Source organism: Leucoraja erinacea, chromosome 32 (genome assembly GCF_028641065.1).
Source record: "Leucoraja erinacea ecotype New England chromosome 32, Leri_hhj_1, whole genome shotgun sequence".
Taxonomy (NCBI): Eukaryota; Metazoa; Chordata; class Chondrichthyes; order Rajiformes; family Rajidae; genus Leucoraja; species Leucoraja erinaceus.
This window is the reverse complement of record NC_073408.1, coordinates 11,455,355-11,469,997: the sequence shown is the minus strand read 5'-3', so window position 1 is coordinate 11,469,997 and position 14,643 is coordinate 11,455,355. Positions and strand designations below refer to the sequence as shown.

The 14,643-nt window shown below is 46.4% G+C and overlaps 1 protein-coding gene across 1 annotated transcript in view; it reads left to right on the top strand.

Annotated features, from left to right (window-relative positions):
* The window catches only part of tecta (tectorin alpha), a 43,005-nt gene that overhangs the window by 23,712 nt on the left and 4,650 nt on the right, over positions 1-14,643 (top strand). The window contains exons 12-22 of the mRNA XM_055660477.1: positions 298-896; positions 1,999-2,605; positions 4,176-4,309; positions 5,525-5,905; positions 6,592-6,875; positions 8,073-8,353; positions 8,970-9,080; positions 9,974-9,979; positions 11,232-11,428; positions 12,299-12,462; positions 13,809-14,057. Coding sequence (XP_055516452.1) covers positions 298-896; positions 1,999-2,605; positions 4,176-4,309; positions 5,525-5,905; positions 6,592-6,875; positions 8,073-8,353; positions 8,970-9,080; positions 9,974-9,979; positions 11,232-11,428; positions 12,299-12,462; positions 13,809-14,057 — 3,013 coding nt within the window. The remainder of the gene's footprint in view (positions 1-297; positions 897-1,998; positions 2,606-4,175; positions 4,310-5,524; positions 5,906-6,591; positions 6,876-8,072; positions 8,354-8,969; positions 9,081-9,973; positions 9,980-11,231; positions 11,429-12,298; positions 12,463-13,808; positions 14,058-14,643) is intronic.

The following is a 14,643-nucleotide window of genomic DNA, read 5'->3' as shown; positions in this document are numbered from 1 at the left end:
CAGATGCTGGTTTATACCGAAGATAGACACAAATTGCTGGAGTAATTCAGTGGGCAAGCAGCATCTCTGGAGAAGGTGGATAGGTGACGTTTCGGGTCGGAACCCTTCTTCAGACCGAAAGATCTTTCTTCGTTCTTTCTTTGTGAAAAGGGGTTCCGATCCGAAACGTCACCTATTCCTCGTTCTCCAGAGATGCTGCCTGGCCCGCCGAGTTGCTCCAATATTTTGTGTTTATATCTTTAAAGGAAGGTAGCAGGAGACGGGATCCTAATTAACCAGTGGTCTCTTGTGTCTCAGCTTTGCCATGCCCCGAGAACAGCCACTTTGCCGAGTGTACCACGGCGTGCCCGCTCACCTGCCAGTCCATGCGGCACGATGCCGACTGCCACCTGCCCTGTGTGGAAGGCTGCCAGTGTGACCCAGGCTTCACTCTGAAAGGCGGCCGCTGCATCGCCATGAACGAGTGTGGCTGCGTCTACGAAGGCTCCGAGGTGGCGAGCAATGAGACCTTCTGGGCAGACGGCGAGTGCCAAACGCGCTGCTTCTGCAACGGCACGGACAACGCGGTTTACTGCGAGAGCGGCCCCTGCCGCGCCGACCACTTCTGCTCCGACCAGGACGGGCTGTTCCACTGCCTGGCCCGCGCCGAGGCGATGTGCATCGTGTCCGGATACAGCCACTACTACACCTTCGACACGCTGGGCTACGAGCTGCAGAGCACCTGTAGCCACGTCGTCAGCACGGTGGCCGCCGACACCCCTCACCTGCCCCACTACCTGATCCAGGCCAGGAATGAAGAGCGCAACACGTCGCTCGCCCTGTGGCTGCGGGAGGTGGAGATCACAGTGTACGGTTACAACATCAGCGTGTCCAAGAGCTACAAGCACACAGTGATGGTGAGCGAGGGGGGGGGATGGGGGATGGGGGGGGGGGGGGGGGGGGGGGGGGGGAGGGGAGAGCCATGACCAGGGGCAAATGCAAGAGGGAGGGGAGAGTTTGAGGGACTTTAAGCGGTGTTCATGACTGGAAGAAGCATTAGATCTCGGGTCAGCGATACAGCTGGTCAACAAAGTGGGGACATTGTCAGGGCAGGTGACATTGTGGACGCATGAACTCATTGAAAAAAAAAACACTTATTTCGGATGTGGGTGTGGCTGGTGAATTCAGGTTAAAGGTTGGTCCCTGATCGGGAAGGGCTGGAATCGGGAATGGCAAAGGGATAACATATGGGAGGACCGGGAGCGAGAGGAACACAGGAGCTAAGGGTTACCGGCAATTGAACGAGTCAAGGCGACTGGTACCCTAATATGCGTTGGACCTCACCCAGGTAGCGGAGGAGACAGAGAATGGACTGATCTGTCACCTTGCAACACATGATGTAATTACAATGTTCCAAATACATTTGGATAGGTCCATGGTTAGAGAAGGTTTCGAGGGAAGTGGGTCAAATAGAACTAGCACAGGAAAACACCTTGGTCTTGGGTGAGCACAGGAAAACATTCAGTTCTGGTGCAGTGTCTCGATAATTCCTTCCCCTCCTCAGATGCTGCTTGACCCGCCGATTTCCTTCAGCAGATCGTTTAAGAAGGAACTGCAGATGCAGGAAAATCGAAGGTAGACAAAAATGCTGGAGAAACTCAGCGGGTGCAGCAGCATCTATGGAGCGAAGAAAATAGGCAACGTTTCGGGCCAAAACCCTTCTTCAGCAGATCTCTTGTTGCAGAAACCAGGAACTGCAGGTGCTGGTTAATACACAAAGGACAAAGTGTTGGAGTAACTCAGCAGGTCAGGCAGCATCCTTGGAGAACATGTATGGGTGAGGTCTTGGGTTGAGGTGTCTGAAGATCGCTTGTAGCTCCAGATTCTTGTGTCTCATAGTTACTGTTCCTCCTGCCAAACAATAACAATTGTTCTTATATGAAGTGGGTGGGTGTGATCATGGAGGGGTGTGGGTACCGGCAGTCTCTGGTCTTGATGAACCTTTCCCCCTCTCCCCAGGTCAATGAGGAGCGCCTCTACTTGCCCCTGCGACTGGGCGGAGGTCAGGTCAACCTCTACTCGTTCGGCTTCTACATGGTGCTGGAGACTGACTTCGGGCTCAAGGTGATGTACGACTGGGACACGCTGCTGGCGGTGACCGTGCCCCGAGCCTTCTCCAACGCCACGCGGGGTCTGTGCGGCCAGTTTAACGGCGAGCCGGATGATGAGCTACAGACGCCCAGCGGCGAGCCGGCCGGCAGCTTGCTGGAGTTTGTGAGCAGCTGGGCAGTCGGTGGCACATCCTTCTGCCAACCGGGCTGCAGCCGGGGCTGCCCTTCGTGCGACCGGGTGCTCAGCCTCCCCCTCCAAACGCAGCAGCTCTGCGCTCTGATCGTGTCCAAGGACAACCTGTTCAACCGCTGCCACGGGAGAGTCAACCCCACCTTCTTCTACCACAACTGCATCTTCGACTCGTGCATCGACCGCGGCAACAGGGAGACGGCCTGTAAGTGGCTGCAGAACTACGGCAGCACCTGCCAGGCGCAGGGCGTGTTGATGCAAGGATGGAGGAACATCACCAGCTGCTGTAAGTCCCGGCACACAGACGCAGAGTCCCAATCTCACAGTTTAAGAAGATAGACACACGATGTTGGAGTAACTCAGCGGGTCAGGCAACAGAATCATATAGGGGGAAACAGGCAATTCGGCCCAACTTGCCCACACCCGCCAACATGTCCCATGTGCACTAGTCCCACCTGCCTGCGTTTGGCCCATTTCCTTCCAAACCCATCCTATCCTTGTACCTGTCTAATAGTTTCTCAAACGTTGCAATAATCCCTGCCTCAACTACCTCCTCTGGCAGCTCGATCCATGCACCCACTACCCTTTGTGTGGAAAAAATAAACCCCCTCAGATTCCTATTAAATCTTCCCCCATTCACCTTAAACCGTCCTACTCTTATTTATTTAGTTGAACAAGATAGACACAAAATGTTGGAGTAACTCAGCGGGCCAGGCAACGTCTCTGGAGAAAGGAATAGGTGACATTTCGGGTCGAGACCCTTCATCAACTCTTATTTAGTTTAGATTATTATTGCCACTTAAATGAATGAATGCATGAATGAATGAATGAATACTTCATTGTCACATGTGACAAGTCGCAGTGAAATTATTTGCGGACATATCCAAGGTATGCAAATAGTCGCCCATAAAGGGCACTTAAAGTTGCACCAAGTTACAGTGGAGATAACTAGAAACAAAGAACTGCGGATGCTAGTTAATACACAAAATGACGCAAAGGGCTGGAGTAACTCAGCGGGTCAGGCAGCATCCCTGGAGAACATGGACAGGTGGCGTCTTGAGTCAAGACCCTCTTCAGCGCCAGCAGGTACTGGAATCTGGAATAACAAGGCTATCTTCAGACTTCTTGATCCGAAACACCACCTATCCATGTCCTACAGAGATGCGTCCACTGTTTTTAGGAAGTTATTTACAATAATCCCCTTTCATATAGTGACATAATTGTCTCCTTGATGTATATTATTGAATTGGAAAGTTATTGTAAACACTGTTGGATGCTGGATTATTAACTTGCATTGCACAACGAGATGAAACTGTTCTTGGGTCATGGAACAGTGCTGTAGTCGAAACAGGGTGGACCACGTAAAGGTTGCAATCTCCCACCCCAATGATGCCTGTCCCCTGAGTTACTCCAGCATTTTGTGTCTATCTAGACAACAAATTCTGTGCCTTAATTTGGGAACCTAATCCGAGAGCCTTTTGGCTAGGGCTCCTGGTTTTTATAGTGGTTGATTGGATTTATTTCTAACTATTACTTGGTTCTCAATCTGGTTGATATAATGAATGAATGGAGATATGAATCTGATTGATGCATACATTACTGTATAAGCCATACAATATCGCTTCATAATTGAATAATACAAGTTAATTTACACTGTAGAAATCTTTCATGGTCTCTTCAGCATAATTCAATTACAATTTTTTATAAGAGTGAAAAAGAAATGATCACACCTTGAAAAATGATGTTTTTGGTAGATAAATATGACCAATTCTATGGAGTTGATCCTCTTCACACAGTGAATCACTGTGATGCAAACAGTACACTACGAAAGATTGCTGATTTGTCAGTGTGACGCGGAGCCACGGTCTCCGTTCCACATTCAAAATTCCACCAAGGGGCCTGTAACCTATTACTGTGTGGGAGGGATGTCATTTTTTATATACACACGATGGCTACTCTCTTACTCAACGGCAGAACCTGTATCCTGCCCCAGGACTGCGGCTGTGTGGCAGAGGACATATACTATGAGGTACGTAGCAAACGTCCCTCAGTAAGCAGAAGCAATTAGGTTTTTGCACTGTACTGTTTTGTGATGTACTGAATTGGTTGACAGAGTTGGGCAGAGAGAAAAAAAAAATTTTTTGGTCTCTCTTTAAGGTTGTCCTAAACAAAAAGAAATGATGGGGTGGGGTGGGGGGGGGGAGGGGGAGGGGAGGGGTGCATAACTTTAAAGTTAGAGTCACCACTGGTCAGAGGTGGTTGGGAAATGTATTCTCACACAAAGTGTAATGGAAATGTCAAGCTCCAACCGCACACAAGAAGTGTTGGAAGTGCCCCAGGACTGCGGCTGTGTGGCAGAGGACAAATACTATGAGGTACGTAGCAAAGTCCCTCAGTAAGCAGAAGCATCATTTTGTTGACCTAAGGGGGGTAATTGGAGTTCATCTATATTATCTAGTTGATGATCAAACGTGCTTTCAGTCAGAAATCTCCTCCTGTTCCTAAACATGATGCATACATTTATATAGTTATACAGCACAAACAGGCCCTTTGTCCCAACTTATCCATGTTAATCAATCCCTTTTCCCTGCACTTGCTTCATGTTGCTCCAAAGCATTCTTATACATCCACATACCTGTCCAAATGTCCTTTAAATACTTGTTCCATAGACTCACCACCCTCTGTGTGGAAACATTTGTCTATCTGTTCCCCTATTTATCTTTGATGATCAAACGTGCTCACCTTCAGAAATCTCCTCCTGTTCCTCCAGTTTTAGACTCCCCAGCACAAAAGAGGCCCGTTCTCCCATTTATCCCTTTTAATCAATCCCTTTCAAGTGCACTCAAGTTCATTTGCTCCAAAGCACTTATACATACCACGACCTGTCCAAATGTGCAGTGAAATGCTTGTTCAATGCTCGCGGACCTTTGTGTGGAAAGACAAACAACTTATCAACCAAACCCCCTTTTAAAACACAATCATCTCACACAATCCATGCCCTCTTTTAGACTCCCCTACCCCAAAGACTATATATTTAGGTCTTTTCAACGATTTTATAAACTATTATAAGGTTAGGCCAAGAATTATTAGAAATCCACAATCTTAGATTGCCTCGTGCGTTGATCTTGCATCATAAGTGGTGCTTTCTGCTACCTATATCTTTTGGATGCTAATGTTGATCCGTGTTCTGCTTGATGCTGGAGTCGGGCTGTGCTTTTGCTCACTGTGCTTCTGTCTTCTTCAGGCTGGGCAGTTCTTCTGGAACACAAACTGCTCCAAACACTGTCGGTGCATGGGTCGCAATATGGTGCAGTGTGACTCGCGCCAGTGCAAGAGCGAGGAACTGTGCTCGCTCCGCAACGGCATCAGAGGCTGTTATAGCAGCAAGAGCTCCCACTGCATCGCTGCCGGAGGGGGCATATTCCAGACCTTTGACGGTGCTTTCCTACGGTTTCCTGCTGCTTGCTCATTTGTCCTCTCCACAATCTGTCACAAACTTCCAGATATCTCTTTCCAACTGATCATAAACTTTGACAAATGGAGTATGCCGAACATGACGCTGATCTCCCCGGTTTACCTTTACATCAACGAGGAACAGATCCTCATCTCAGGAAATGTTGTCCAGGTAAGTCTCAAACCACGGAAAGATCTTCAACTAAACCATCAACTGTGTTTCTTTTCCACAGATGCTGCCTGCCGTGTTGAATGGTTCCTGCAGTCTTATATTTATTTCAGGTTTCTTGCATTTGCTTATTTTTGATTTTCAAGCACTGGGATTTATTTCCAGACACTCTCATTCACTCGTACATCCATTCTCTCAGATATTTGCCATCCCTCACACATTCCCATCCAATATTATGCTTTCATGGTCCCAATCTCTGACACGGTGCATATCTAACACAATTCCTCACTTTGGTTTCTCTCACTATGTTATTTCCTTTATCACTCTCATCAGCTTCTCATTTTTTCGGTCTCACTCACATTAATCCTCACACAGTCACCCTTTATTCTTTTACATTCAAGTACTCGCATGATGCTTGTTTAAGAGGTAGTTCCAGGATTTGGATCCAGCCATCTAGAAATAGCAGTGATATATCCAAGCAGGAAGAGGTGTGATTGGAATGAATGCTATAATCGTGATGTCCCAGTGTATCTCTCGCCGTTGTCCAAATCGTGGAACTCTCTCTCAAACAAGTATCATGTGAGTTGGCGCCATTGAGTAGAATGGTCAATTAATTGCAGTGCGTTTTAATGAAAACAGCAAGTGGAGTGTGTGCCTATAACAGTGGCTAACACTATCCTATTCATCAGGTGAATGGAACCCCAGTCACGATTCCTGTTGTCACGGCGCTAACAAAGATCTCAACAGCTGAGGGATTCCTGATCATTGATACCATTCAAGGCATTCAGATCCAGTACAACTGGTTCAATTTGCTGTCTATCAGGATGGGTGAACGGCTGCAGAACAAGGTGTGCGGTCTGTGTGGAAACTTCAATGGCAATCCCAATGACGACGACTTAAGTTCACGAGGGAAACCCACGGAAACGATCCTGGAGTTGGCAAAGAGCTGGAAAACCAATGGCATGCAGAACAGGTAAAAAACCCCTCTCTGTCTCTATAGGCAGATGGATGCATCGGGATTAAATCAGGTTAGAGCTATTAAAGTTTGCTCCCGATGCTGACCCTGCCAGAATTCCCAATGTCTCTCCCGTGTATAAAACCAGTGTATGAACATTTCCATACAACAGTTGCTCAGAGACTGTAGCAGAGGTTAAAGACACTTTGAAAATAGATGATGGTCTCTTCACGAGAGAGGCTTCAGTGGCTTGGATTTAATACTCCATCCTCTCATTTGTATTGCATTTATGTTGTTTCACTAACAGAATAGAAATCCCTATCCCCAGCCTGGTTGCTGCGGCGACTGTACTTCATAAACTTTTCCCCTTGTTCTTCTGTTTAGTTTAGTATAGTTTAAGGATACAGCATGGAAACAGGCCCTTCACTGAGTCCTGGACGACCAATGATCACACGTACACTAATTCCACCCCACACACTAGGAACAATTTACAGAAGCCAATTGACCTACAAACCTGCATGACTTTGTAATGTGGGAGGAAACGAGAATACCCGGAGCAAATCCACCCGGTGCAAACTCCTTACAGAGAGCACCCATAGTCAGAATCAAATCCAGGTCTCTGGCATTATAAGGCAACAACTCTACCACTGCAAAATCCCTGATCTTGGTTCAAATGAAAGACTCTGGAAGTTCATAAGTTGTCAGAGTAGAATTTGGCCATTCGACCCCATCAAATCTACTCTCCCATTCAAACATGGCTGATCTAACTTTCCCTCTCAACCCCATTTCTCCTCTATTTTCTCCATAACCCCTGACACCCGTACTAATCAAGAATCTATTTATCTCTGCCTTAAAAATATCCATTGACTTGGCCTCCACAGCCTTCTGTGGCAATGAATTCCACAGATTCACCATCCCCTGACTGAAGAAATTCCTCCTCATCTCCTTTCTAAAGGTGCGTTCTTTTATTCTGAGGCTATGGCCTCTGGTCCTAGATTCTCCCACTAGTGGAAACATCCTCTCCACATCCATTCTAGCCAGGCCTTTGACTATTCGATAAGTTTCAATGAGGTCCCCCCTTCATCTTTCTAAGTTCTCCCAGGTCTTGCAAGATTCAAGTACTCTGTATAGAGCATTTGAGAGGTGGAGGGGGTGTGGGTTGCATGCAAGTTGCCTTGTCTCTTTGGATACTGAATGCACACGTCCCTCCCGCAGCTGTGATGAAGAGCAGTACACAACCTTATCCCTCACCTGTGATAATCGCGACATCATCCGGCTACAGAATGAGGGAAGCTGCCTGAAACTTACGGAAATGAAAGGTTTCTTCCAGCCGTGTTATGGCTTCATCAACCCGGTGCCGTTTTATGAGTCCTGTGGAATGGATGCCTGCTACTGGGACAAGAAGTCCCAAATCTGCAGCTCGCTGGCAGCGTATGGAGAAGCCTGTCGCTCGCTGGGGATCCTGAGCACCGACTGGATTAGGCGGGAAAACTGCTGTAAGGAGAAGCTGGTAACATTGGAGGCCGGGGTCAGGTGTCCGAGTTCAACCTGGGGTCAGGGTCGGGTGTTTCCTTTCTCTAACCTTCCCTTCAGGTACGGCTTCAGGACCACAATCTCCCCTGGGTTGGGGCTTTGATCTTCCTCAAGGGTCTGAGTTTAGGCTTTAAGCTCTTGCTGTGAGGGGTCTTCAGGTACCTGAGCTACCCCTGGAAGTTGGGTTCAGGGCTTCGATCACCTGACTGCAGTGAAGGTTCAGGGGACTGAACTTCCCCATGGGGTTTATAGTTCAGGGCCCCCTTCACCTCATGGGTTTGGAGCCATGGGTCTCTGATCAACCCCCTGGAGAGGGGGTGTTGTATTCCTGTTCCCCCCCCTTGGAGAGGAGTGTAGTTCGGGGACTGATGAACCCTTGGCTCAGGGTTTGGGGGTTCTCATCTCCTCTTGAGCGGGGGTGAGAGGGCAGGGTGGTCCAGAGCACTGATCCCTCTAAACTGCCAGCAGTGCTTTTGACTGAGTGGATGGGTCTATTGGGACTGGTGTTTCAACGACTGGAGTAGAACAAGTCTGTTTGCTAAGTGTAAGGGTTAATCATTTACGTCTGTCTCCTTTTAGCAGAATTGATCGAAGACCCATGTGCTGGAGGTATTTGCACCAACTACAGTTTATGCCGACAGGGTAACGGTGACCTGTGTGGCTGTCCTGAGGAACCCAGCCCCAACAGTGGTAAATACATTGTAATAATGGATACTTTAAACCCTGAGCAGGCGGATGTCCTCACCCCTAACATGCAAGAATGGTTTAGGCATTTTTTAACCAAGGAAATCCACGTGGAAGCTGTTCCTCTGGGTTTCCTGTTTCCACATTGTGACCAACCTTTGTCAGACTCAAGAAGGGAACTCGACCCGAAACATCACCTTCCATGTTCTCTGAAGATGTTGCCTGACCCGCTGAGTTATCCCAGGCATTTGTATTCTCTTGTCAAGTCATCACTGCATGAAAGTGAGTGGTATAATGTGGAAGTGTCCACCTCCTTGGGATGAATCCCCATTGCTCTGGGCACCACACTGGTGCAGTGAAGTTGTCAATTTCCTATAATGTATTGGTACTGCAGTGGAGTAAAGGGCCTGTCCCACTGTACGAGCTAATTCAAGAGTTCTCCCAAGTTTCCCCTGATTCAAACTCAGAGAATTATGGTAATAGCTGCTCGTCGGTACTCGGGGCTCTCGTGGACATTTTTTCAACATGTTGAAAAAACCTCACGAGCTTACCGTGTTTCCTGAGTACCTGCCGTTAGCGTTACGAGCCGCTAAGGGACGTCCCGAGCTCCAACGTACCGTCTACGTACATTCTATGTGCTTACCACGAGTTTGATTTTTTTTTTAAACTCGGGAGAGCTCTTGAATGAGCTTGTACAGTGGGACAGGCCCTTAAGTTGTGGTGAAGTTGTCAAAGTTTCCTGGGACAGATGGGGCCTCTCTGGTGTAGTTCACACCAGGTTCTCCGTGAAGATGCTGGCGAATGCTGGATTAGCTTATATTAATGTCATCAGCTCCCAGATATGAAATGGAAGAATCACTAAAACCCCTTTGTAAATTGTGGGGAATCTGACTCCTCAGGAAAAGGTATCGCCCAATGACTTTAAACATCTGAATTTGACCTTTTAGAATATTTAACTACGCTTGGAGCTGCTGGGTTAAAACTGATTATTAAATATTAACTTGAAAATTAAAGAACCTCAGATGCTGGAAATCTTTAATAATTAAAATCTGAAAAGGCTAGAAATACTCAACAGATTGGACAGTATCTGACAGAGAGAATCCAATTCAACATTTCTTATGGTTTTCATCCTGAAACATGAACTCAGTTTCTTTTACCGCAGATGCTGCCTCACCTGCTGAGTGTTTTCAGCGTTTCCTCCTCTCTATTTCAGCTGAGAATCAGATTGTGGGGGTTCTGCAGCAGCAAACACTTCACCATTAAGAAATATTAGGGTTTTGGCTGTTCCACATTGTCAAGGATGTTTATTCAAAAGAAGCCCCTATTAAAAGAGCCTCTTTTAAAAGAATATCTGAAAAAAACATATAGCAGCCATTGAATTATTCTTAGGTACACAAAAAAGCTGGAGAAACTCAGCGGGTGCAGCAGCATCTATGGAGCGAAGGAAATAGGCAACGTTTCGGCCCGAAACGTTGCCTATTTCCTTCGCTCCATAGATGCTGCTGCACCCGCTGAGTTTCTCCAGCTTTTTTGTGTACCTTCGATTCTCCAGCATCTGCAGTTCCTTCTTAAACATTGAATTATTCTTAACTGACAGTGTTATTGTGTACAAAGAGTCGCCAGTAAGCACAGCAAGGCCCAAGAATCAAACAAAACAGAATGCTTCAAAGACCCATTTGGTCAGATGGCATACACTGGAGGCAGAATTATTGGAGTTAATCTTTGTCCAGATGTTATGTGTACTCCTGCTATTTGCTGTCTGATTTCAGATTTCCAGCATCTGCAGTATTTTGCTTCTGAGAAACAGAAACCCATCCCAGCTGACATATTCTTTGATTCTTCTCTCCACTGTGGGCTTCTATCCATTCCTGCAAACTCCAGCATTTGTTGCATTGTTAGTGTTTGCTGCAGCTTGCTATGTAGCAGCAAGCCACACCTACCACTCTTTTTGGATGAATAAATTGCTCCTGGATTCTCTGTGGGTTGATCTTCTGTACAGTGATGTGTGTTCCCTGTGGCTTGACACATTAGCTCACAAATATGAAGGATGCGTGGGCTGGATCTTTGTTTGAACCGTGCCCAGCGTAGACTACGGCCTTGCTTCCCAAGCGGTTGCTGCTCTTTAATCCTTGCGGTTCTCTCCACTTTCCATTGCAGATGATATTGTCCAGGCAGACGTGGTGTGCAAATACTCTCAGATGGAGGTTTATATTTCCAAGTGCCGACTCTACCAGCTGGGGTTTGAACGCGGGGATGTTCGCATTAATGATAACCGTTGCATGGGCTCAGAGGGAGATGATTTCATTGCATTTCACATCAATAACACCAGACGAAACTGCGGAAACATCATGAAGGTGAATACTTATTGTCTGGTCTACATTGAATTCTGCTCATCGTGTTGCAACTCCCTGCAGCACTTTCTCTGACTTTGATCAAAAGTACCAATTAATCCATTACTTTGTTCCACTCTTCACACGCTACAGAAAACAGTTTTTTTTTAAATTCCCAGGGCCTTTGTAAAAATCTGCCGGGGTTGGGACAGGAGGAGGTTTGTCAGGAACACTTCCATCTTCTTTGTGAATGAAAACAAATGAACATAATATTTCTGTTTGTATCCTTGCATCCCTTCGTTGTCACCTCTTCCCCATAATTTGCTGCCCCATGTTGTTCTGGCCTTTTCCTACCTCCAGTTCCCTCCCATCTGCAGGATTCTGACCCAAAATGTCATTCATCCTTTTTCTCCGGAGATACTGCCTGACTTGCTGAGTCACTCCAGCACTTAATGTATATCTTCGGTATAAACCAGCATCTGCAGTTCCTTTCAACACAAGCAAAACATTAGAGCGGGTCTGAGCTCTTGCAAACCTTGCGTGCAAATTGAGGGCCAGTTGCCTGTAGCTGGGTCTTGCTAGGCGTAAAGGCTGGAGTGAATGATGATAACCAGGAGAGAGTAGCTTGAACTGGAGAAATAGCTCGTCTTGCAAAATGCACAGCGCAAAATGCTTGGGTAAAGAATAGTAATTGCCTTGGAGTTGTCAGCGTGTTCATTTAGAGTATGGCACCATTTAGGTTAAAAAAGATATGGACTAGATGTTGGGGTCGATGCTTGTGTATGTTTATCTGGTATAGATTACAGGATAAGAGCAGAGGTTTAAATTACTTCTGTGAGTTAGAGCAATCTTGTCTGAAAATGACTGTGTTTTAGTCGTTATTCCTTCCCACAGACAAATGAAACCCACATAATGTACACCAACACTGTCTGGATCGAGAGCCTGAACAACACAGGAAGTGTGATCACTCGCGATAGAGTCATTAACGTCGAGTTCTCCTGTGCCTATGAACTTGACCTGAAGGTTTCTCTAGAAACTGTTGTAAGGCCAATGCTAAGGTAAGCAGTCTTTCTAAAACCTGTTCTCACTCCTGCATTTTGTGGGAGATTGGGTAGATGGGGACTGGGAAACACAAGGGAGATGGGGGCCAATACAACCTGGACATATGATGGACGTTAGTTCTATTTAATCATTCTCCATTTTCTCAAAGTCTTCTTTGATTCTTATTCGTTGTCTTCTTGTAGTCTAACAAATGTACCAGACAATTGGTGCACAACAGATAATTTACATTAATTAACTTTGTTAAATATTACACATTGTTAAATTATATGTACTTTGTTTAATATTACATACATTTAACACCCAAGATTTATCTTGAATTGGGAACCCAAACCTGCCCACCAGTCGCAGAAAGGTTATTAAAAAGGCATCAGTTCAAAAGAGTACATTTTTGCTATAGGAAACTCACAGTAAATTTGACCCCCCACCCCCCCATCAGTCTGAAGAAGGGTTTTGGCCCGAAACGTCGCCTATTTCCTTTGCTCCATAGATGCTGCTGCACCCGCTGAGTTTCTCCAGCATTTTTGTGTACCTTCGATTTTCCAGCATCTGCAGTTCCTTCTTAAACACGTTGTCTACTCCACTGCGAAATCTCCTCAAGTATGCCTACTTTGAAGAAGTTCTCTTCTCTCTCCGGAGACAGTTTCACACCTCCTCTCTAACTGTCCCCCCTTCTGTGGACCCCCCCCCCCCCCCCCCCGCCCTCCAACTCTACGACCACATCCTGACCCAGACTTGATCCACTTGGGGAGTCTGCATCCTGGGGGCATGAACATTGAATTCTCCCAATTTTGTTAGCCCTTGCTGTCTCCTCCCCTTCCTCAGCCCTCAGGCTGTCACCTCCCATCCCTCAGCCTTCGGGCTCCACCTCCTTTTTCCTTTCTTCTCCCCCCCCACTCCCACCCCCTATCAGTCTGAAGAAGGGTTTCGGCCCGAAACGTTGTCTACTTCCATCACTCCATAGATGCTGCTGCACCCGCTGAGTTTCTCCAGTATTTTTGTGTACCTGATTTCATGTTGGCCGATTGTCATTTCAAGAACTGGTTTGCAATTTCAACTTGAGCAATAGCAAGAAAACTTGCAGATGTGGTAATCGTTAGTATTGTGAACTAAGCGCTCTATCTTGGCCATATTTGCAAAGTTCTAGCAAGGGGCTGAACAACACAAATCAGAGTCTTGGAAACATTCTGCTGCTCTAATGGTTATAGTGCATGAATGACAATATGAAAAGTCACTTGCCTGGGCCATCCTAGTGCAGCATAGGTGTAGAAGCAGGTACTCACTTGGGAAATGTAGGGTCATTTTGTTCCTCTGGATGTTAACTGATGCTGTCTGTTTATCTTAGTGTTGTCAACCTCACTCTTCCCACCAAAGAGGGTAGTTTCATCACTAAAATGGCTCTGTATAAAAACTCGTCCTACAAGTTTCCGTATGGAGAAGGCGAGGTGACACTCACCACCCGTGACGTCCTGTACATTGGGGTGTTTGTCGAGGGAGCAGATTCTACGCAGCTCATTCTCATCACCAATCGGTGCTGGGCCACTCCGTCTCGTAATCCAAAGGACCGACTACGCTACATGATCATAGAACAAGGGTTGGTGTGAATTTTATTTCTCCCCAAATCTTTACGGTGTGGTGTTGGTGTTCTTACATTGTGTACAAAATCTCCATCCTAAAATTGCCCATGACATTTGCATTTGCATCTTCCCAACCCCCCTAAGACAAGCTCGCCCTTCACAGGTTCGTGTCAACTTAGTGGAAATGGTGGGTCAAGCAGAATCTTCTTCAATGTTACAGGCATCTTGCGTTTGATTTGCACATTTTTGAAATAACGCGTTTGTTCATTTAATGTCAAATTTTGATTTATGCTCTAGTATTTTTGGAATAACGGACTCATATTTACTCCTGGCAGTGCAGTTGCGTATATGTTTAATATACACATTTATGAGGGAAAATTGAATGGAGATGTGGCGGGGCAAGTTTGTTTTTTTTTACACAGAGTGGTGGGAATCCGGGACGCATTGCCAGGAGTGGTGATGCAGGCAGATGTGATAGTGTCGTTTAAGAGGCTTTTAGATGGGCATAGGGAATAGAAGGGTATGGATCATGTACATACATGATCATACAACAAGAGTTGGTGTGAATTTTATTTCTCCATAAAAATGGAGATGAGAGGAATC